The sequence below is a fragment of the Carcharodon carcharias genome, chromosome 5 (genome assembly GCF_017639515.1).
Source record: "Carcharodon carcharias isolate sCarCar2 chromosome 5, sCarCar2.pri, whole genome shotgun sequence".
NCBI lineage: Eukaryota > Metazoa > Chordata > Chondrichthyes > Lamniformes > Lamnidae > Carcharodon > Carcharodon carcharias.
Window position 1 is genome coordinate 26,561,781 of NC_054471.1, and position 21,662 is coordinate 26,583,442.

At 43.2% G+C, this 21,662-nt stretch overlaps 1 protein-coding gene across 4 annotated transcripts in view; it reads right to left on the reverse strand.

Annotated features, from left to right (window-relative positions):
• The window catches only part of lin9 (lin-9 DREAM MuvB core complex component), a 96,554-nt gene that overhangs the window by 37,495 nt on the left and 37,397 nt on the right, over positions 1-21,662 (reverse strand). For all 4 annotated transcript variants that reach the window (XM_041188892.1, XM_041188895.1, XM_041188894.1 and 1 more), the window contains exons 2-6: positions 14,136-14,168; positions 8,632-8,726; positions 3,911-4,018; positions 2,275-2,408; positions 2,045-2,170 (exon numbers count right to left, since the gene is read on the reverse strand). In XM_041188892.1, the coding sequence (XP_041044826.1) occupies positions 2,045-2,170; positions 2,275-2,408; positions 3,911-4,018; positions 8,632-8,726; positions 14,136-14,168 (496 nt within the window). The remainder of the gene's footprint in view (positions 1-2,044; positions 2,171-2,274; positions 2,409-3,910; positions 4,019-8,631; positions 8,727-14,135; positions 14,169-21,662) is intronic.

Here is a 21,662-nt window from a genome sequence, read left to right on the forward strand (position 1 = left end):
ACACTTCTCTGGATTGAATTCCATTTGCCACTTTTCTGCCCACCTGACCAGTCCATTGATATCGTCCTGCAGTCTACAGATATCCTCCTCACTATGTACCGTGTGGCCAATTTTTGTGTTGTCTGCAAACTTCTTAATCATTCCCCCTACATTCGAATCCAAATTATTAATACACACAAAAAGCAGGGGACCTAGCATTGAACCCTATGGAACCCCACAGCCTTCCTGTTGCAAAAACACCAATCAACAATCACCCTTCGTGTCCTGCCACTGAGCCAATTTTGTATGGGAATTCTTTTATTTTTTTTAACCAATCTGGCATATGAACCTTGTCAAATGCCTTGCTAAAATCCATATGGAGCACATTGACTGCACTACCCTCATCAATCCTCCTTGTTACTTTCTCAAAAAATTCAATCAAATTAGTCAGGCATGGCCTTTCCTTAACAAATCAATGCTGACTGTCCTTGATTAATCCATGCCTTTCTAAGTGACAGTTTATCCTTCCCCTCAGAGGTCATTCCAATAATTTGCCCACTACTGAGGTCAGACTGACTGGCCTGTAATTATTTGGTCTATCCTTCACTCCCTTTTAAAACAAAGGTACAATATTAGCAGACCTCCAATCCTCTGGCACCTCACCTGTATCCAGTGAAGATTGGAAAATGATGGTCAGACCCTCTGCAATTTCCTCCCTGGTTTCTTCTAACAACCTGGGGTACATTTCACCCAGCTTGGTGATTTATCCACTTTCAAGGATGTTAATCCTCTTAATGCCTCCACTCTCCTATTGTTTATCACATTCAATACTTCACACTCCTCATCCTTAACTACAATGTTTGCAGTGTCCCCCTCTTTTGTGAAGACAAACGCAAAATATTCAATAAGAACCATACCCACATCTTCCACCTCCACATTTAGGTTACCTTTTTGTCTTTTATGGGCGCGACATTTTCCTTAGTTATCCTCTTACTCTTAATGTATTGATAAAACATCTTTTGGTTCTCCTTGATTTTGCTTACCAATATTAAATTCTAACACAGTCCTGGCTGGTCTTCCACATTCTACCCTCCATAAACTCGAGGTCACCCAAAACCCCGTCTTAGCTCGCACCAAGTCGTGGTCCCCAACAGTCCTGTGCTCATGGACCTACACAGGCTCCCAGCCAAGCAATGTCTTGGTTTCAAAATTCTCGTCGCTGTTTTCAAATCCCTCTGTGGGCAGGATTTTCTGCACCCGCCTGCCGCTGGGATCTTCTGGCTTGCCGCAAGTCATGGGCTTCTGGCTGGGGCTCTGCCTCGCCTGTGGCAGGTCTCCCCCACGACGGGGCCAAAATGTGCTGGCCCATGTCCCCGATCCTCCCTACCTCTAACCTCCTCCAGCTCACAACTCAGTTATCTGTGTTCATCTAATTCTGGCCCCTTGAGGATCCCCGGTTTTCATTGCTCCACCATTGGTGGCCATGTGTTCAGCTGCCCCGGGGGCCTAAACCCTAAAATTCCCTACTACACCTTTCCATCTCACTTTAAAACAGTCCTCTTTAGCCAAGTTTTTGGTCATCTGACCTTACATTTCCTTATGTATACCTTGATTTATAATACTCTTGGGAAGTGCATCGTTTCTCACATAAACAATGCTATTTTAGTGGTTGTCCCTGTTATTATTTTAGCCAGTAAAGCCTTTGTCACTGAACCTGCACGCAGCTGCTGAACATAGAAAACCAGATTCAACACTTTATTCATTCTTTTGACATGGCCAAACGTGGTGACTGTTTGGACAACCTAGCAGCTTGCTCGATCACTTCAATGGGTGATGAGCGAGGGCTTGGAACTGGAGTTGTGAGTAGGCTAGACTCCACTGGAGGTTAACCAGCGAATCAGCTGAGTGTTTAAAATAATCTGGCAGCTTTTGATGTAATTTATTTTCCCCCACCACCTGCCCTACGGTCAATTCACAATTCGCCACAGGGCTACAACTGGATGAGCAAGGGTCCTGAGCTCTAAAGCACCGTACTTGTGTTGCTGCTCCTCTCCCTGACACTTACCGCCGTGGTTTTCCCATTAGCCTCCTGATTTTGCCCCACTCGACTCTGGTCAATTTCCTGGTTTTTAGATTTGGGAAGGACTCCTTCAGGCACACGCAGAAATCATTATCCCCCTCAAAAAGCGGCCTAGAAAACAGAACGCATCAAAACTAGTACACAGGGGAGCAGGGAAGGACAAAGAAATGTGGAGTTTGCAGAATTAAATATTAGGAAAGTCAAATGAAACCCACTTGTCAATATTTGAGTAAAACCACTCGTAAATGCACCACTTGTGTGCCTTGGGAAGTTTCAGCAGGTTCCGTAGACGCAAGCCGATCTTCTGGGCAGCTTTCTTGTCGGGCGTTGCCAAAGCTGCAGAAAGTTTCTGACGAGAAATTGTGTTTTATTGCAAATGGAAGAAAAAGCCCATGATCATTTTTAAAACAACATCAGAAATGAGAAAGGTTGAAGCTGAATGTTTTATGAAGTTCAGATGAGCACATGGTAAAATGTTTGAAATCATTTTTTTGGGAGCGGTTTTGGTGATACTTGCCTTGTTACCCCTGTGTCTAGAGTTCAAAGTCAGCCTGGATGATTGGAATGAGGCATTATTACCATCATGAGGAACATGTTCGGACAGTCTTGGCCCAATTTCTAATAGACAAGAGCCGAGAGGACCAAACGTCCATGATTCTGAACTAACTGGCAACGTCAGCGATGACTGTTATGAGGGAAACTAAAAAACACCACTGTTTTGTTGAAGGTCTGTTACCTGCTGGATCAGGCTCAGGAAGTTTTAGCTTACATCTGAGCCAGGCCAGGGTCAGGGTCGGCGCCAGCCAGGCTGGCCCTGGTCGGAACTGCTCGATGTGCTTGTAGTTAATACTGGCTCCGAATGAAAGAGTGGTGTCACTTTTCAGCACCGTCTTTCCTCATCCGCAAGGATAATGATTTAAAAAGCTTGCTTACAATCGTCTTTAGGAGTTAAAAGCTAATCTACAGTATGGAGGGGGAAGGCCAGAGTGTTGCCGTATATAGGGAAGTGCCAGAGTTGTGGGCTTGATCTGTGCGTATGGCAGGTTCCTCAGGGCGAACATCCACAGAGACGGCATCACAGCCAACTGCAGTCAACCACCCAAAAAAAAGTCCCCTTGTCCCAAGGTCAGAATTCAAATGTTTGTTAAATTAGCCCAGTCTTTTTTCCCTACTACTCTTCCTGAAACTTTATTCCATGATCACAGCACGCTCCGAATTCCCCAGTGTCAGTCATAAGCTTACTTCTTGCCGGTTTGAACCCATGCCTTCTTGTTCTGTTGTCATAGTTTAATTACTATACCATTTAGTAATGTTATATATTGTACAAAGTTCTCTTCTGAGTCACCTCCCTTGAAGGCTGAAAGCAGCAGGTGCCTCTGCCTTTTAATGGTGAGGGGATCAAACACAAGGCTCCTCCCAGAAATACTTCCAGAACACAGTAGTCAGTGAGAACAGGACAGCACTCGAAATCTATTACCACCGGCACTCAACACTGTTTCAGCACAACATTCCCCACCTTCCACTGTACCACTCTGACAGTTTTGTTGCTTTTGTCTGGTTGTAGTTAAGGCTTCTCTGGAGAGGTGCCAAGTAGACAAGATACACTTCCCAAACAAGGAAGTGGGGGTTGCTGGAGGATTAACAAGGCCCCTCAGTATGCTCCGACCTACCTCTTAGCTGCTGACAAGAGAAGCACTGGCAGAGGCCTGGATGAAAGACAGCCATTCCACCCTCTGAGTCAGGGACGGTACAAACTGCAGGGAAACCCTTACCCTCTGAACTTTTATTTAAAAAAAATCTTTAGCCAGTCAGTCAGAAATGTGGTTTCATTCATAGTAGGGGAAATCGTACCTGAGGTTGCATGGCAACTCTCTGATTCCTTTTGGGAGACTTAGTGTTCTGCAGCTGCCTCTCCTCCTCTTCACTCAAAAGTCGACTCCTTTTCGTGCTTCTTGTTGGCTGAATGGATTGAACATTTTACAAAAAAAAGTCAGATCCCAAGAACTTTGTATCACAGACACAAGAACAGATTTCTATCAATTGCTGGGATTAGTCTGTATTCAGATAATGCAATATATGCAAGATCCACAGGACTTCAACAATTTATCTTCTAAAGCCCACTTTTCTGCTGAATCATGCTGCTGACATCCTTGTTGGGGAAATGGTTCCTTTGCCTTTCAGCAACATGGTCATGTCCAATGGCTGAGCAAAAAGGAAAAATAAGTACAGATGGGCTATTCAACTATATGGGACCTCACAGGCAGACCTGATCCAGTTCCCCTATCTGGTGTTTATACATGCAAACTCTTCTGGACAGTGACCTGGATCAGGAACCTGAGCTGATTTTCAAATAGAGAGTTCTCAAAGCCATTTACAACACCAACTATTTTGGAATAGGCAGAGGATTAGAGCTGGAGCTGCCTGGGCAATGCACTCAGCTGAGGTTTTACATCAGGACATCATTCAGCTTGTATCCAATCAGCCTGGAATAGAGTGGAATGGACAGAGGGGTTAGGCAGGCCCCATTTTGGGGTGGGAGGAGAGTGTTAATGGGGTGCCAACATGCTCCTCCTCCACACTTTCAATGAGAGCAGACTGACTGCAGGATATTCATAGGCAGTTTGGTAGAGGGGGTAGGGGTGGCCGGAAGGAGTTCAAGAATCACCTGTAGAGTCCCTGGCTTGCATTACTTTGCTCTGCAAATCCATATGATTACCTTTGTGTATTTAATGCACTTTTAACCATTTCCCAGCAACTGCTAAAATTGGCTGAGCTGCCCAAACAGAGCTACACACTTCTTTCTCCAACCCAGAGGGAGTGTTGTGTGGTGCAAAGCATCCTTCAGATGATCCAGTAGCTCACCTGTCCCAGGTGCAAGAGTGCAAATTAGAAACTCAATCTGGGCACCATTTTTAAAAATATTCAATCATGGGATGTGGGTGTCACTAACTGGGCCAGCATTTATTGCCCATCCCTAATTGTCCTTCTTCAGAGGGCATTTAAGAGTCAACCACATTGCTCTGGGTCTGGAGTCACATCCAGATAAGGACGGCAGATTTCCTTCCCGAAAAGTGAATTAGTGAACCAGATGGGTCTTCACCACAATCAGCCATGGTTTTGTGGTCATCTTCAGATTTAAAATTCCAAATTTTTATTAGATTCAAATTTCACTATTGGCCGTGGTGGGATTCGAACCCGCGTCCCCAGAGAATTACCCTGGGTCCCTAGAATACTAGCTCAGTGACAATACCACTATGCCACCACCTCCCCAGGATTTAAAATACAAGGTTGCCCAGTGAGAATTCTGCTGGCAATGAGCTTGGGCTTCAAATGTCTGCAGATTTTGGGAGGAAGGGAAAACTGGAGCAAGACTAGGAAGTCCAGAGCTTTGACATTTGTGAGAAGGAGAGAGAGTGCTGATGTACTGAGTGAATTTTGAATCTTAGTGACAAACTGTGCCAATAAAGGTCTGGTACATCCCTGCTACAACAGCAGGGGATTAAAGTAGTGTCGTACCATTCCTCACAACTCACATGAAGCCAGTTCACAGGCAGATCTCCAGATCAAAGTGACGCTGGCAGCTCGGCAGAATTGAGACCAAACCTGGCGAAGGTAGTCTGGTCACGCAATCTCTGTCGTTACTCAAAGGGGTTCTGGGGCACGGTTGTGATGTTTTGCTGCTAACCTGATCTTTCCAGAAACTGCTTAATAACCCTGCTGGGCCCCTTGTAAAAATATGCAGAAGTCAATTAAATAAAAAAGGTCAGCAAATTGTATATTTGAGACTCCAGGGCAGAAACCAGAGTAAAATGAACAGTTTTCTTTCACTGATTTTGTTACTGATGCTAAACAGTCTTTCCAAAGTGGGACAGTCATGATCCATCCTTGTATTAATGCAGGAAATGTTCATGTCGCAAGTCTTGCGTGTAGGTCACACATCCTGTAAGTTCTACATTTACTTTATAGCTATTCTTTTGTCACCTTTCTTACATAGAATTTACAGTACAGAAACAGGCCATTCAGCCCAACTAGCCTCGGTCAATCTCGAGGCTCAACTCAAGCCTCCTCCCACCTTACTTCATGGTACATCCTTATAGTCATAAAATATTGCACCTTCTGACTCACTATAAATAACACGAGGAGATCTGCTAGTATGTGTACAGTCACACAGACACAAAGTAAAATGCTCTAGTTATAGAATACATAAAACTACACAAGTGATTTAAGCCATAGTAGCCATTCAACAGTGGACAGGCATCACAATTGAGCGCAGCCCTTAATGTCTAGACCCACATTTTCCATCAATGATTACTGATTTTGCTCTCTCCCTCCATCCTCAGCCCACCTTCCCTCTCTCCAATATTCCCGACTGGTCAAGGTCAGCTAGCTCAGCAGAGTCTCAAGGAATGGACCTGGGACCTTTCTGTTGTGTACTGCTCAGTGTCACACATTTATCCATCGAGTCAATGGAAGGAGAGTGGATTTTTTCATTTTCTATTAAGTAGAGTTAAATGAACTGTACAGTACCACCTTTGACGCAATGTGGTCAACACACAATACATTTTTCTGCAGCAAAGGATTCATTATTGCTCAGAACTCTGCATTTACGCTGCCTACATTGCTTTTGCACAAGGTCCTGCTCGCTGACATACAAAATTCTCATCCCCCATGTTCAAGTCCCTCCATGGCCCTGCCCCTCCCCATCTCTGTAACATCCTCTAGTCCTACAATCTTATTTCTAATGCTCTTATGTTATCAGTCCTCCAAAATCTCTGCAATTCTCCAAGTCTGATCTCTTTTGCATCCCCACCCCACTTGCTTCCCCCCCTTCAATAGTGGTTATGCCTTTAGCTGCCTAGGCCTCAATCTCTAGATTTCTCTCCCCAAATCTCTTTCCTCCTTTATAACACTCTTAAAACCTCTCTCTTGGACTGCTCGGCCACCTGTCCTAAATTTCTTTTCTTCCATTAATTTTTTCTTGCATCATGTCATGCTTTACTGTGTGGTTGTTATTGTTTTGCGGGACACAAGCACAGAATTGCTACAGGGCAGAAGGAGGCCTTTCGGCCCGTTGAGCCTGCGCCGGCTCTCTGAAGGAGTAATTTATCTGGTGCCACTCTCATGTCTTCTCCACATAGTCCTGCACATTCTTCCTTCTCAGGTAATAATCCAATTCCCTTTTGAATGTTTTGATTGACCCTGCCTCCACCACACTCAGGTAGTGCATTCCAGGTCCTAACCACTCGTTGCATGAAGAAGTTTTTCCTCATGTCGCCATTGCTTCTTTTGCCAATTACCTTAAACCTGTGCCCTCATTCTCAATCCTTGCACCAATGGGAACAGTTTCTTCCTATCGACTCTGTCCAGACTCCCCCATGATTTTTACTACCTTCAAATCTTCTCTCACTCTTCTCTGCTGCAAGGAAAAAGTTTCAACTTCTCTAATCTACGTCACTGAAGTTTCTTATCCCTGGAACCATTCTCATGAATCTTTCCTGCACCCTCTCCAACACCTTCACATTTTTCTGAGAGTGTGGTGCTTAGAACTAGATGCAACACTCTAGTTGAGGCTGAAACAGTGTTTGATACAAGTTTAACGTAACTTCCTTGCTTCTATACTCTATGTTCCTTTTAATAAAACCCAGAATGCCATTTGCTTTATTAACTGCGCTCTCAACCTGTCTTGCCACTTTCAATGATTTATACACATATACACCCAGGTCCCTCCACTCCTGCTCCTACTTTAGAATTATACCCTTCATTTTATACTGTCTCCAAGTATTCTTCCTACCAAAATGAATCACTTCACACTCCTCTGCATTAAATTTCATCTGCCACTTGTTCACCCATTCCACCAACCTGTAACTCCTTTTCAAGTACGCTATTCTCCTCATAGTTCATAATGTTTCCAAGTTTCATTTCACCTGCAAATTTTGAAATTGTGCCTTGTACATCAAGGTCTAGGTCATTAATTTATATCAGGAAAAGCAAGGGTCCCAAACTGACCCCTGGGGAAACTCCACTGTAATCATTCCTCCAGTCTGAAAAACATCCATTAACCACTACCCACTGTTTCCTGTCACTCAGCCAATTTCAAATCCATGTTGCTACTGTCCTTTTTATTCTATAAGCTATAACTTTGCTCTGTTGTGTGGCACTTTATGAAAAGCCTTCTGGAAGTCCATGTACACCACATAACAGCATTATCCTCATCAACCCTCTGTTACCTTTTCAAAACATTCCAGCAAGTTAGTTAAACATGATTTTCCCTCAGCAAACCCGTGCTAGGGAATGGGGAAGAGTGGTCACATGATTTCATACTAAGCCATTTAGTCTAGACCTGATATACCTTTGTTTTACAATTCAGCTAGCTGGCTCAAGATCAAAGCTGTACACAAATCGTCCACATTTAATAGTGATGATTCGAGGCTCAGCAGCCCATTTTTAAACCACCAGAAACACTATTTCTTTTCACAGCAATGCTAAGCAGAGAGGAGGGAATACATTCTCCTTCAACTCACCCAAACACTAAAACAGTTACAAAAAATAGAAAGTAGAATGAAGTGCCTTACAGTGTCAACAATAGAGCAGGAGTTTCTCCCTTTCCATGGAGGAGTCTTGGATAATGCAATGTACTTCTCATTCCATGTGCTGGACAAGCTTCCTTCTGTTTGAGACAAAGACACCAGACTCAGAAACTATCTTGGCACCTTCACCCTTCTTTGCTGAGGCCTTGCAAATGCATATGGTTCAGAAAGAGAGAGAGAGAGAGAGAGACACAGACAGAAACACAGAGACTGAGAGAGAGGGAGAAGACAACAACAGCTCTGGGTTCAGTTAGAGCTTTGGTGCAGCATGCCAGGGAAAGGATTGTCTTTCTGCCAATGCTCTGATTGTGTGTGATCCTCTTAATAGCTGACCTCTCAGCACTGCCACCATCGACAGGCTGCAAACATCCCCCGGCACTTACCTGGACTGTTTGAGCCAGCCCATATTTGGAAGCGCAAAACACCTGTAACTGTTCAGATGGGGAAGCAAGTTATGCCAGGCCATTCAACTTATTATATATAGTGACATTATAAAGGTATGCATGAAGGTTTCCTCTGTATCCTGGCGATAATCTGAAAAGGCTCTATTCAGTTCCGACTGAGGGCTGACATCTAGGAAATTAACCTGCCACCGCCCTTTTCAGAGTCTGACTGATCTGCTGTGGATTTACAACACATTGTGATTTTACTTCAGATTTGCTGTCCTTTGAGTTTTTTTTTAATGTTCACAGTGTTGTTAGAAGTGTGAAACAAATCTTCTGAAAAATACATTTTCCATGCTGCACGTAGGAATTTCTGATCCCCCGCCCCTCCCCCAAAAAATAGAGCAGAAAAGCGCAGAAATTAGAGTATCTTTGAAGGCTACACCAATAATATCATGAACTGTGAAAACAAAGTTCTAGCATCTTATAATCTGAACACTGTAGCTAATTAAAGCTTTTGAAATGATATAGTTATTGGGGTGTGGTGGCATTGTGGATTGCTAGTCCCGTGACATAACCAGAGGCCTGGGCTAATGATTGAGAAACACAAGCTCAATTCCCATCATGGCAGATGAAGAATTTAAATTCACTTGAATAAAATCTGGAATAAAAACTTCATCAATAATGGTGACCATGAAACTATTGGATTGTCATTAATCCCACCTGGTTCACTAATATTCTTTCGGGAGGGAAATCTGCCATCCTTACCCAGTTTGCCCTGAGAGTCCAGACCCGCAGCAATGTGATTGACTTTTAACTGCTCTCTGTAAAGGGCTAGCAAGCCACACCATTATATTTAAGAAGGTGGTTCACCATCACCTTCTCAAGGGCAACTGGGCTGGGCAATAAATGTCAGCTTTACCAGTGATATGCTTAAATTTTTTTTTAATGTGACACATACAAGATTCAGTTGCATATACTCCAAAAAATAATGTAACCATTATGTTGGTTGAGGGGATTAAAAGGGGACAAAATGAAAAAGAGGGTGGGGAAAGAATATAAAGCAAAGGTAATGCTAAACCTATATAAATCACAGGAATACTGCATCCGGTTTTGGGCACTTTGATAAGGATACTTGAGGAAGATGCAGAAGAGGTTCACTAAGGTCCAAGGACTGGAGGCTTCAGTTGGGGCAGAGATGAGAGAAACCAGGACTTGTTTCACCACAGCAGAGATGGTTGAGACCAGATAGATCTGTTCAAAACTGAGAGGTTTTGTTGAGCGAAATAACGAGGAATTATTTCCACTGGTAAGCAAGGGTTGGTAACTGGAGAATATAAATTTAAAATCGCCTAAGAGAGATATTGACGTTTTTGAATTTTAAATGCAGACCATTTCTGAGATGTGCAATGGCGCAAAACAAAATGGTAGTGGAAGCAGAATCCATAACTACTCTTAAAAAAAGTGGATAAATATTTAAAAGCATGTAAAAAGGGAATGGAGAAAAGGCAGGACAATGGTACCAAGTGGGACAGTTCTGAGAGTCAGCACAACCATGATGGACCTAACAGCTCCTCCTGTTCTATAAAGCCTATGGGGAGATAGTGCATTCAGGACACATTTCATCAGCTTTGCCCTGCAGCAAACCTCAATTTTTAAACCAATATTTTCATTAAGGCGTTGATAGATTTCTGCCTGGAAATCTTCGCTCAAACCAAGAATGCGTGCATTGACAATTTGTGGTTAGGCACCTACAATACATTAAATCGTGTTTCTTTGGTGCTGCCCACAGAGCTGCCGTCAGAGTAATTCATTTGGGGGACTCTGTGTGCAGCAGGAGTTACACACTGGAGCTCAATAACAGATAAGTTAAGAAGCCAGAACAATGAGCAGGTTATATTGAGTTGCAATGAGCAGAGTATAGGGACATGATGGTTTTGCTCTTGGTTTCCAGCATCTCCCCCATGTCGGTGGTCAGGAAGGGTCTTGCATCTCCTCTGATTCCCAGAACAGCAGCCAACCAAAGGGCTCAATCACTGCTGTGTGGGCAGGTACTCTAGATCAGGAATTCAGCCATCCTTCGGGTCTAAAATTGAGGGCAAACTATAGACCTGGTTAGAAAATGACAGATGCGTACTCAAATTAGAAGAAGTGACTAGTGATGTCCCACATAGATCTGTGCTGGGGTCTCAACTATTTACTGTATTTATTAATGACTTTGATAATATAAGAGAGCCAAGTCTGTCAACGACACAACAATTGGTACTGTTAATGGGAACTTTGAATTACAAAAAGGGCAATGATTCTTGGAGTGGGCAAAACCGTGGCAGATGGATTTCAACACGTGGTAAATGTGAAAGCATCCATTGTGAAAATTTAGGAACAATGCAGGTCCAAAGAGATTTGGGGGAATTTGTGTACCCAGATCACTAAAATATAGTAGCCACAGAGCGATTACCAAAAAGGCTAATGGAATGTTAACCTTTCTAAACACATGGGCTGGAATATAGAGGGGAGGAAGTTCTGCTATAGCTATACAAAGCCCTGGTTAGACCACATCTGGAATAATGCATACAGTTCTGGAAACACCACCTTAGCAAGGATATGTACCTCACAACATTTATGAAGTATTTAGATGAGCGTTTGAAACACCATAGCATACAGGGCTATGGGCCAAGTGCTGGAAAATGGGATTAGGATAGATAGGTGCTTGATGGCTGGCACGGACACGATGGGCCGGGTTCTGTGCTGTATAACTCTATGACTCTATAATGCAGGAAATGCAGATTTAGCAGAACGTTACCAGGACTTCAAGGGTTAGAGCAAGGGGTGAGATTACATGAACTTGGCCTATATTCCTAGGAATACAGAAAAGGTTAAGGTATGACTTGATTAAAATTTTATGATTTTGAAAGGAATTGACAGGGTAGATAATTAAAATAAAAACTTTTTGAGCTGGGGGAGGAATTTTGAACAAAGGTACATAACCTCAGAACCTGAGCAAGATCATTCAGGTAGGAAAAGTTAAGAAATAATTTTGCATGTAAAAGGCGGTGGTAATGTAGAACTCTCCTCAATCAGAACAGTGGATGCTAGTTCAGTTAATAATTTTAAACCAGGGATTGACAGAATTTTGCCTACTGTGAGTATTAAGGGATATTGAGTCAAGATGCTTGGGTGGAGTTCAGTTATACATCAGCTCTGATCTCACAGTGATAGACAGGCTTGAGGGGCTGAATGACCTCCTCCTGGTTACTTTGTAAACTTCAATTCACCCAGCGCACAGAGGAAAGAGTTTTTCTAGAATCCTTCTTTCATTTTCAACACGGTAGATCATCTTTCAACCTTCTAAACTCGTGAATACAAGCCAAGTTTATCTGCCCTCACTATTTAACACTTGAAGCCCTGGTATCATTCTGTCTGTACTGGACCCCTTCAAGGCCTTCCTAAGATGCGGTGTTCAGAATGGAGTACAGTGCCTTAGATTAAGGGCGATCTTGTGCAACGCATTACCGTTTTCATAATGGGATGATTATGTTTAGATTCGGAGAGTTTGGCATCCCTTGAGCCAGCTCCCTTGCTTCTTCAATCTGTCTCCCTCATCCTGTTGACAGACTTGGAGAGCTGGTTTCTTGTAGGCCCTAGGAGTGTGACACCAGGCTAAGGGAGCTGGGTTTAGCAGTGCAAACACTTGTTGGGGGTGGGGCAATGAGTAAATTCACAAACAACAGGATCTTGGAATCAGAATTAAAAGCAGTGCCACTATTATTGAAGTGGTTCCAGGTTCAACTTCCTCACAGTTGGTCAGCAAAACTCTAGACTAACCACTGACAACAGATTCATTTCAGTCAAGAGGCAACAGTCACAACTTGAATGATTCTGCTGCTCATGGAGGAGTGGAAATAAAAAATGCTCACAAAAGACCCAGAGACTGACAACACCAGTCTGTTTTGTGCAGTGAACTGAAAGCCATACATTTGACAGAAAAGATTGTCTTTTAGAAAGCCTGAGAAGGAGAACAAAGAAACTGAGTGACACACTGGCCTTTCAGCTTGGAAACAATGCCCAAAATCCAGCTAAAATTAATTGCATGAGACATCTCCTCTATTGGTAGGAAGGTCCAATGTGAAATGGATCCAGGCACTCTCCAGTTTCTCAGGTTTTAGGCCTACTGAAAGCAGCCCTAATTCAGTCCTCACTGGCAATCTCATTCAACAGGCCAATGGATGGCTTCTGTGAGTCACAGGGAAGAAGAGACATAAACGCTCCGTTGAGGTTGGAAACGGAGACACACCAGAGCAGAGTACACTTTACTGTATGGGTAGCTGCCTTATCTGTGGCCTGGGAATGCTCAGAGAAATTTTATTCTGCATAGACTAAGGTCATGGTTTACCAGGCAGCAATGATCCCTGCACTCCTACATGTTTCAGAGTCTTGCACAACTTACAGCAGGAACCTCCTCAAAGCACTGGAGAAGTACTACCCAAGTGCTTTCGCAAGATCTTCCAAATCCAGTGGCAAGAAAGATGGTCCAACTGCAGTAACCTCTCTCTAGCCTATTTGCCCAGTATCAAGGCGCTAATCACTCAAAACCAGCTCCACAGGGCAGGACATGTCATTCGTTGGGAACTGCTCTACTTGGAACTCAGTCATGGCAGGAGATTCCCAGCAGGACTCTCAGGAGGGGGAAATGCTTTACAAGTGTCCTCTAGGCATCCCTGGAGGTCAAACATCACCGCCAACTCATGGGAGCCCTTGGCCTGTGACCTGCCAAAATGGAGGTGGTTTATTTGGGGAGGCACCGATCACATCGAGAGAATTCGTCAGGAACACGCAGAGGTGAAGCAGAGAGAACTCTCAACCCTCCATACACCTCATCTGCCCATCCCTTCAATCACCACCTTCCCCACATGAGGTGGAGTCTGCAGATCAGGCGTTGGACTTATCAGCCAGGTCGGAACCCATCAAGACAGAGTGGAAGCAAGAGATCCCAGATCCTGAGGTTCTACCTAGAGGTTCCCTCTTCTTGCCTGGGAATGTTCACAAACATAAAATAGTGGGGAGAGGGGAGCAGAGGATAGAAATATAATAACAAAAATATCTTACCTTTCAAACTCACAAGAGCTTTTGCTGAAGAGCCTGTAAATGGAAAACAGTGACAGTTAGGTTCACTGGGAATGGGCTGAAGTTCTTAAACTTTAAAAATGACATTGTCCAGTCACTGACAGAACTGAATTTATACAGAGGATTCAAATCAGACACACAATACTGCCTGTATGCCACAGCATCAGTTTAGTAATCACCATTAATACTTTGACAATAGCCCATCCCACTTAAGCGAACAATTGAAGAATATTTGTTTAGTTATTGCAAATTCAAACTCTTGAAACCATTTTCCTTTAATCCATTCCATTCACAGCCATTAACATGAACCAGTTATTTCCTTCAAACCTGATTCTAGAACATTCCCACTGCTCGCCTGACTCTGGCCTACCTCTGCACCCACCCCTCCCTGTTCTACCTTCAGTCACCCAGCCATCCATTGTTTTGGGTCTCAGATGCTGAAACAATGCACTTGCTTGAAGAAAGAGAAAATTGTCCCCATCAACATCACAATATTTACCCCGCAATCAACATCACTAACATAAGAAATAGGGTCAGGAGTAGACCACATGGCCCATTGAGCCTGTTCTGCCATTCAGTATGATCATGGCTTTTCTTCAGCTTCAACACCACTTTCTTGCCCACTCCTTGTATCGGTTGATTCTTTAGAAGACCAAAAATCTCATCTATCCCAGTCGAAAATATATTCAACCCTCTGGGGTAGAGAATTCCAAACATTCACAACCCTTTGATTGAAGAAATTTCTCATCTCAGTCCTAAATGATTGGCCCCTTATCCTGAGACTGTGCCCCCATGTTCTAGATTCCCCAGCCTGGGGAATCAATCTCTCACTATCTACCCTAAGACCCTTAGAATATTGTAGGTTTTAATGAGATCATGTATCATTCTTCTAAACTCCAGAGAATATAGGCTCAGTTTACTCAGCCTCTCGTCATAGGACAACCCCCTCATCCCAGGGACCAATCTAGTGAACCTTCGATGTACTCCTTCCTTAAATATGGAGACCAAAACTATACACACTACTCCAAAATTGTGTTCTGACCCTGTAAAACTGTAGGAAGACTTCTTTATTCTTGCACTCCAATCTCCTTGCAAATCTCTGCAACGGGTCATCTGGTAATGATTACTTTGCTGCTTCTGGGATCTTGCTGTGCTTTTGACTTTTTGGCTGCTGTATTCCCTACATTACAACATTGACTGCAGTTCAAAAAGAACTTTGCTGGCTGTACACTGCCCTGGGATGCCTGATAGTCATGAAAGGAGTTATTTAAATACAAGTTCTAACGTTGCAATATAGCTTATATTAAAAATAAATCAGTTATGAAAGGGTTTATTTCAAAGTTAAATTCTCATCACGAACATCAATGGGGAACTTCTGTTTGCTCAGCTTTACTCTCGTATTAATATTCTGCCTCTCTTGAATGCATTAAGATCCTGACTGGGATTCAGTTCCTTGGACAATTGTCACCCACTGCTGCCTCACCTACATGCCCATATAAGACCTCACATTCTACTGTTCACCCTGGTGAATCAGCAGACTACCAAGGCCAGATATTCCACCAACCATACCAGAGAAGCATGGCTGAGCATTATGCTGTCTGTACCAGTGAACCGTCGGACTGCTGGTGCCTGGCATTATACCGTCTGCACCGGTGAACCGACAGACTACTGGGGCCACCACGCCTTCTACACCGGTAAACTGGCAGACTACTGGGGCCAGGCATTGTGCCGTTTGCACCGATGAATCTGCAAGCTACTGAGGCCAGGAATTATACTGTCTGCACTGGTGAATCAGCAGACTACTGGGGCCAGGCATTCCACCGATGTTTCTGTATTGTATTGCACAAAGCCAAGAAGGAATGTGCACCCCAGTAATACAATGAATGGGAACATGACCAATACACCATCCTGGCTGATGCAGCCAATTGTAACCAACCATAAACAAATCAAAAGATAGTGAGGTGGAGAGTTGTAAAGAGGAACTTCCAGAGTTTAGGGCCTCGGCAGCTAAAGGCATGATCGCCAACAGACTAAATCAGATTGCAAGAGGAAGAATTGGATGAGCGCTGATATCTGAGAGGTCTGTAGGGCTGGAAGAGGGTACGAGGTAGGGATAGTGCAAGGCAACGTAGGGATTTGAAGTTAAAAAAAGAATCTGAATTTTTAAAATTGAGGACATGCGGGACAAGGAGTCCCATGTAAGGCAGCTAACACAGTAAAATTCACCTATTGAACATCAACTTGTGTGCTCAGGGACTGAGACTTTACGGTTTGGCTTTTTAAACATTAATGCTGTTTGATATCACTGCAGCTACAGACTTACAACTTTCCCTGGGAGCCCATTATTACCAAGATGAGCTGCATTCTTTACTTTACCAGATACTCCCAGATTATTTTGAATTCCCTCAGTAGGTACAAAAGAATTTGGTGAACATCTCACCTCCCAATATCTGCTCTCCTTCAAGTCCAGAAATTCCTGCACTAAACAAAATGATTTCATAGTAACCACACCGTCGCCAACAAACAGGAGACCAAAACGACCCAATTCGAAGTGCCCAGAGGCATGGCTATGACGACAATAATTACATGAAATTAATTGAATTATATGATCTGAAAGAGAAGAAAAATATTTGCACGTACACAAACTCACTGCTCAAAGATGAACTGGGACTGAACAGATGAGTAATGGGTGGAAGCTGGTAGTGGGGAACAACCCAACCACAAGATCTCATCGCATCAGTAGACAGCTCAGTAAGACAGCTTGGACAAGGATAAAAGCAAAAAACTGCGGATGCTGGAAATCCAAAACAAAAATAAAAATACCTGGAAAAACTCAGAACTTAGTTCTGTTGAGTCATACGGACTTGAAACGTTAACTGTTCCTCTCCGCAGATGCTGCCAGACCTGAGTTTTTCCAGGTATTTTTATTTTTATTTTAGCTTGGACAAGGAGTTGGCTCAATTAATATTTCACACCTGTGTACCAAGGACCCGATGATATCACGAACACCTGCTTGGGATGGCAAGTTATACATTTCTGACCAGTTCTGTTTGCCGACTGGAATCAAAACCCATTGCAGTCAGTCATTCTACTGAAGTGGAATTCTGCTAAATACTTGTATTTCAATAAAACACTAAAAAAGTCTCTGTTGGCTGAAATCCAAGACATTGGGTTTTGGATAAATTCAGTTCATATAGAAAAGCAGCATGTCACCAACAAAATCCTGGCATTTCATTTCAACTATAGAACTCTCTGCAGCTGTCAGCAAGCTCATACCAGACTGGAGGTGATGGGCTAAACCTGCACATCTCCCTGGCTTAGTGACAACGAAACGTGTCAAGTCGGAATATTGTGCAACTTGGAGGGGATGGCGTTCCCATCGTTTTCTTGCTCCTCACTGACAAGATTGCATTCACCCACGTTAATGTTCAGCCACTTCCTCGCCTCCCTGAATTCTGGTTTCAAAATCAAATTTTGACCTAATTTCAACTGAACAAAAGTGAAGCAATTTTAGCTATGCTCATTTTCATTCTCGTTTTATTTCATCCAAAACAGCGTGCGTGTGAAATGACTGCTCTCATTCTTCGACAGTGAGAATAAACTGCAACAGAAGTTTGCAACCACAAGACAACAGTGTGCGGTTTCAGAGCTAGCAAAAATGGATTCCATCTTGGGAGTAAATCTGTGACATTTACTATTTTTAGAAGTGAGAAGAGTTTCATGAGTTTACAGTTTAGAAGACTGGACTTATTGGTACCAAAACAACATAGGACAGCAACTCTCAAACTTGTGTGTGCATGCGGGCATGTGGATTGTTCTGCAAATATCGGCACTCCTAGGAATTTCCAAAATCTGAAAGATAGTGTCTGGCATCAGATGCAGCTGCTGCCTGTGCTGGTGGATCTGACAGAACAGATCACATGGAGTGTCTGCAGAACAGTCAACAACAAGTAAAAAAAAGGCATGCCTGCCTCCTGTGCAGCATTCACTTCTTCATACTAAACATTTATTAGTGTTTTGTAACACAGATCCTACCAGCATGGCTGGATTACAAGGCTCACATTTGGCAGGAGAGAACAGCAGCTTAGTTACATTTATTCATGGGTGCTTTGCCTAAGCCCTGATAATCAACAACCAAGGAGATTTTTCTGTCTGGAGGTTGAAGGGCAGCGGCCACAGCTCAAAGGCGGCAACAGCTATCCATGCAATGTGTGTAATCCCTGTAGTTTATATACAAGTAAAGCGTCTTTAACGTTGTAAAAGGTATAATGGGATACCGAGTCACAGGTATATTAGGGCAGGTGATTAGAAGCTTGATTGAAGAGCTGGTTTTAAACCTCTACTAGTAGTTAGTGGCATCCCTTTCCTTGTTTTAGATAAGGAGGCTGTTAATACCTTATTATCTTCATCTCCTCCATCATGCTCCTAATTTCATATTTTCTCTTATATAGAGGAAGTTCTTAAAATTCTGGCTAGATATATTGTGAACTTGCTGTCTCCTCACCCCCACCCTGGCAATGTACTATACAGATGTGAGAGGAAGAGGGGCCAATTTCCTTTGCTATGCGCGGCCTGTTTGTTGCACTGAGTAAGACTGCCATGCAGCTGCGTATGTACACATTTTAAAAGGACCACTTTTCGTGCGCAGCCCTTTAGTCTCCTGTGTGGCAAGTTCTGTACTGTACCCACACAGTTTACAGGGAATGTCGGAGAGGAGAGAGCTGATATCCAATACACTGGTTAGGGAGAGGATCCAATGGCACTATTTCAAAGAAGAACAGGGGAGTTAATCCTGGTGACCTGGCCAATATTCATTCCCTCAATCAACATCACTAAAACACAGGTTAACTGGTCACTACCACATTGCTATTTGTGGGAGCTTGCTGTGGGTGAAGTGGCTGTCGCGCTTCCTATGTTGCAACAGTGACCACAAGTATTTCATTGGCTATAAAACATAATTTTTAGCAGCCAACCACGAAATTTGATGTGAATATCCAGTTATCTGGAAATTGGAATTAAAACAATAACATTTTCAGAGAGCTGTTCAGCACTAATACATTTCTATTCAGTGCCTTTTGGTACACCTCATCAGGTAACTGTACAGTCTACTCCGCTTCAAGTTATGTATTTTTTCTCTCTTATTGAGGGTTGGTATCAATACTCTCAATGGTTATGCTGTAGACTCACTCTCTCTTTTCTTATGATATAGATGTAGAGCAACAACTGTAATTTTACATTCAGGTGGTTAAGCCAGATAACTGCACCAGGAGTAGCCAGCCAAATGTAGTGTTGAGAAGCTTCCAGTGTATTTGTGAACCAGGCACAGTCGTTATGTGCCATGACCTGTTCTGAGTGACCACAGTCACACACTGCAGGGTTTTCAGTTTTCCTTTTGTGAATCAATTATCTGCACCCACCATGGTTTGTGCAGATGGAGTTTAGGATTGTCCAGGAGTTTCATGGAAGATTGAAGGCAGAGATCTTTCATGTCAGGTCACTCAAGAGATGTTAGCGAATTCCCGTGAACTGCATTCGGCTCTCCAAGCTGCAGCAGGGCTGAAGTTGGCAGGACCTTTTAAACACCTTAATCAGGTAGAAGGGATTCAAAGTATTCGTGGAATTCTTGCTAATTTGTTAAGCAAATTTAGACCACTCAGAAGGATAGGTTGCCACTAAGGTGGTATGAAGTAGAGAGAACATGTTGGGGGAACATGTTGGTGGCACAGTGCTATTGTCACTGGGCTGGTATTCCAGAAGACCGAGGGCAATTCTCCGGAGACCCGGGTTTGAATCCCACCATGGCAGATGGTAAAATTTGAATTCAATAAAAATCTGGAATTAAAAGTCTAATGATGACCACAAAACCATTGTTAATTGTTGTAAAAACCCATCTGGTTCACTTATGTCCTTTATGGAAGGAGATCTGCTCCTTACCTGGTCTGGCCTACACGTGACTCCAGACCCACAGCAATGTGGTTGACTCTTAAGTGCCCTCTGAACAGGGCAATTAGGGATGGGCAATCAATGCTGGCCTGGCCAGCCACACCCACATCCCATGTGTGGAGGGGTGCATATGAAAAGACCAGTGAGAAAGCAAGGGAAGTTTTATGTTCAGCTGTCAATTCATTAATTGACGGTCCTTGGGACTCCTCGTTGCAGATTTAATAACATGACAGCTTCAGGCTAACACAAAGGAAGCTCAATTCCATGCAGCCTATAGAAACAATGGCGAGAATCCAAATGTAGTCAATGCCTCCTGTTAACTTGAAAGGGGCACACTACAAAATCCTACCTACAAATGAATTCTATACAACTGAAAAACTAAAAGAATTTAATTTTCAAAGTACTCTTCCCTTTTCTGGTTCCAATGCCTAAACCAGCACTGACTGCCAAATTTTTAACGACTTGTAAAATGGGCCAAGGTGCTTCACAGGAGTGTTATCAAACAAAATTTGACATTGAACCACAGAGAGATATATAGGACAGAAGAGGTGGGTTTTAAGGAGTGTCTTAAAAAGAAAGGGAGGTAGAAAGGCAGAGCTTAGGGCTCAGACAGCTGAAGCGCTACCACCGATGTTAGAGGGATGAAGCACTAAATTCAAAAAATAAATCAGCTGGTTAAAAGTAATTGAATTGCCTTTGAATATGACAATGGCTCTATTACCTTGCTAAAGTGCCTGGTGTTTGGTAGGCTGAAATTGTACACTTCCTGAACCTGAACTCAGTCACCATGCACTGGACATGAGGTGTCTACTTTCAGTATGATGGAGGAAGGCAGGGATGACTAACACTGATTCCCAGGATTTTATATGTTTTATAACATATGGGTTAAAAAAATACAAGCCAATAACACTTCAATATTATGTGGCGTTTAGCACTTTATAGCACACCAAACAAGTAGGAAGTTTGAAATCAGGGAAATTAAGGTGAGTGGTGGGGAGTGTGGATGAAGCAGGTCATGTCAAAGGGGAGGGTTTTGAAAGCAGCAGGAAATTGTATGGAAAGGAATAGCTGAACAATCGACCACTAGGACTGAAGCAGAGATGTAAGAAATAGTCCAGCGGTAAGAGGAGCAGAGTATGAGTTAGAAGAGCAGAGGGTGAAAGTGAAGACAAGAATTTTCATATGAATTTAATGGGAGCCAGGGAAGCCATAGAGTGGTTGGGAGAGGAGAAGATGGTCATGCAGATTTCTACCTCCAGATTGGGCTTCATTACAGATGTCCACCTGCTTTTTGACCCTAAACAGTCAGGGATTTCTTTTGTTCGGCCAGATGGAACACTGAACCCAAGTTGGATCTCATTCTTTCTTACAAAAGATGACAACATTCTCTTGTAAGCTTCATGAACAGTACTCAAAACCTTGCCATCGTAGCCAAAACCACTCCAGGGCTCTGCACACTAGGTTAGGAGTTCCACTTAGTGAATCAACACAGTGCAATAGCCCTAATTTTTAAGGTGACACATACAGGGTCTCGTCGATTTCCCAGGGTTTCTGTTCTCGAGTTCA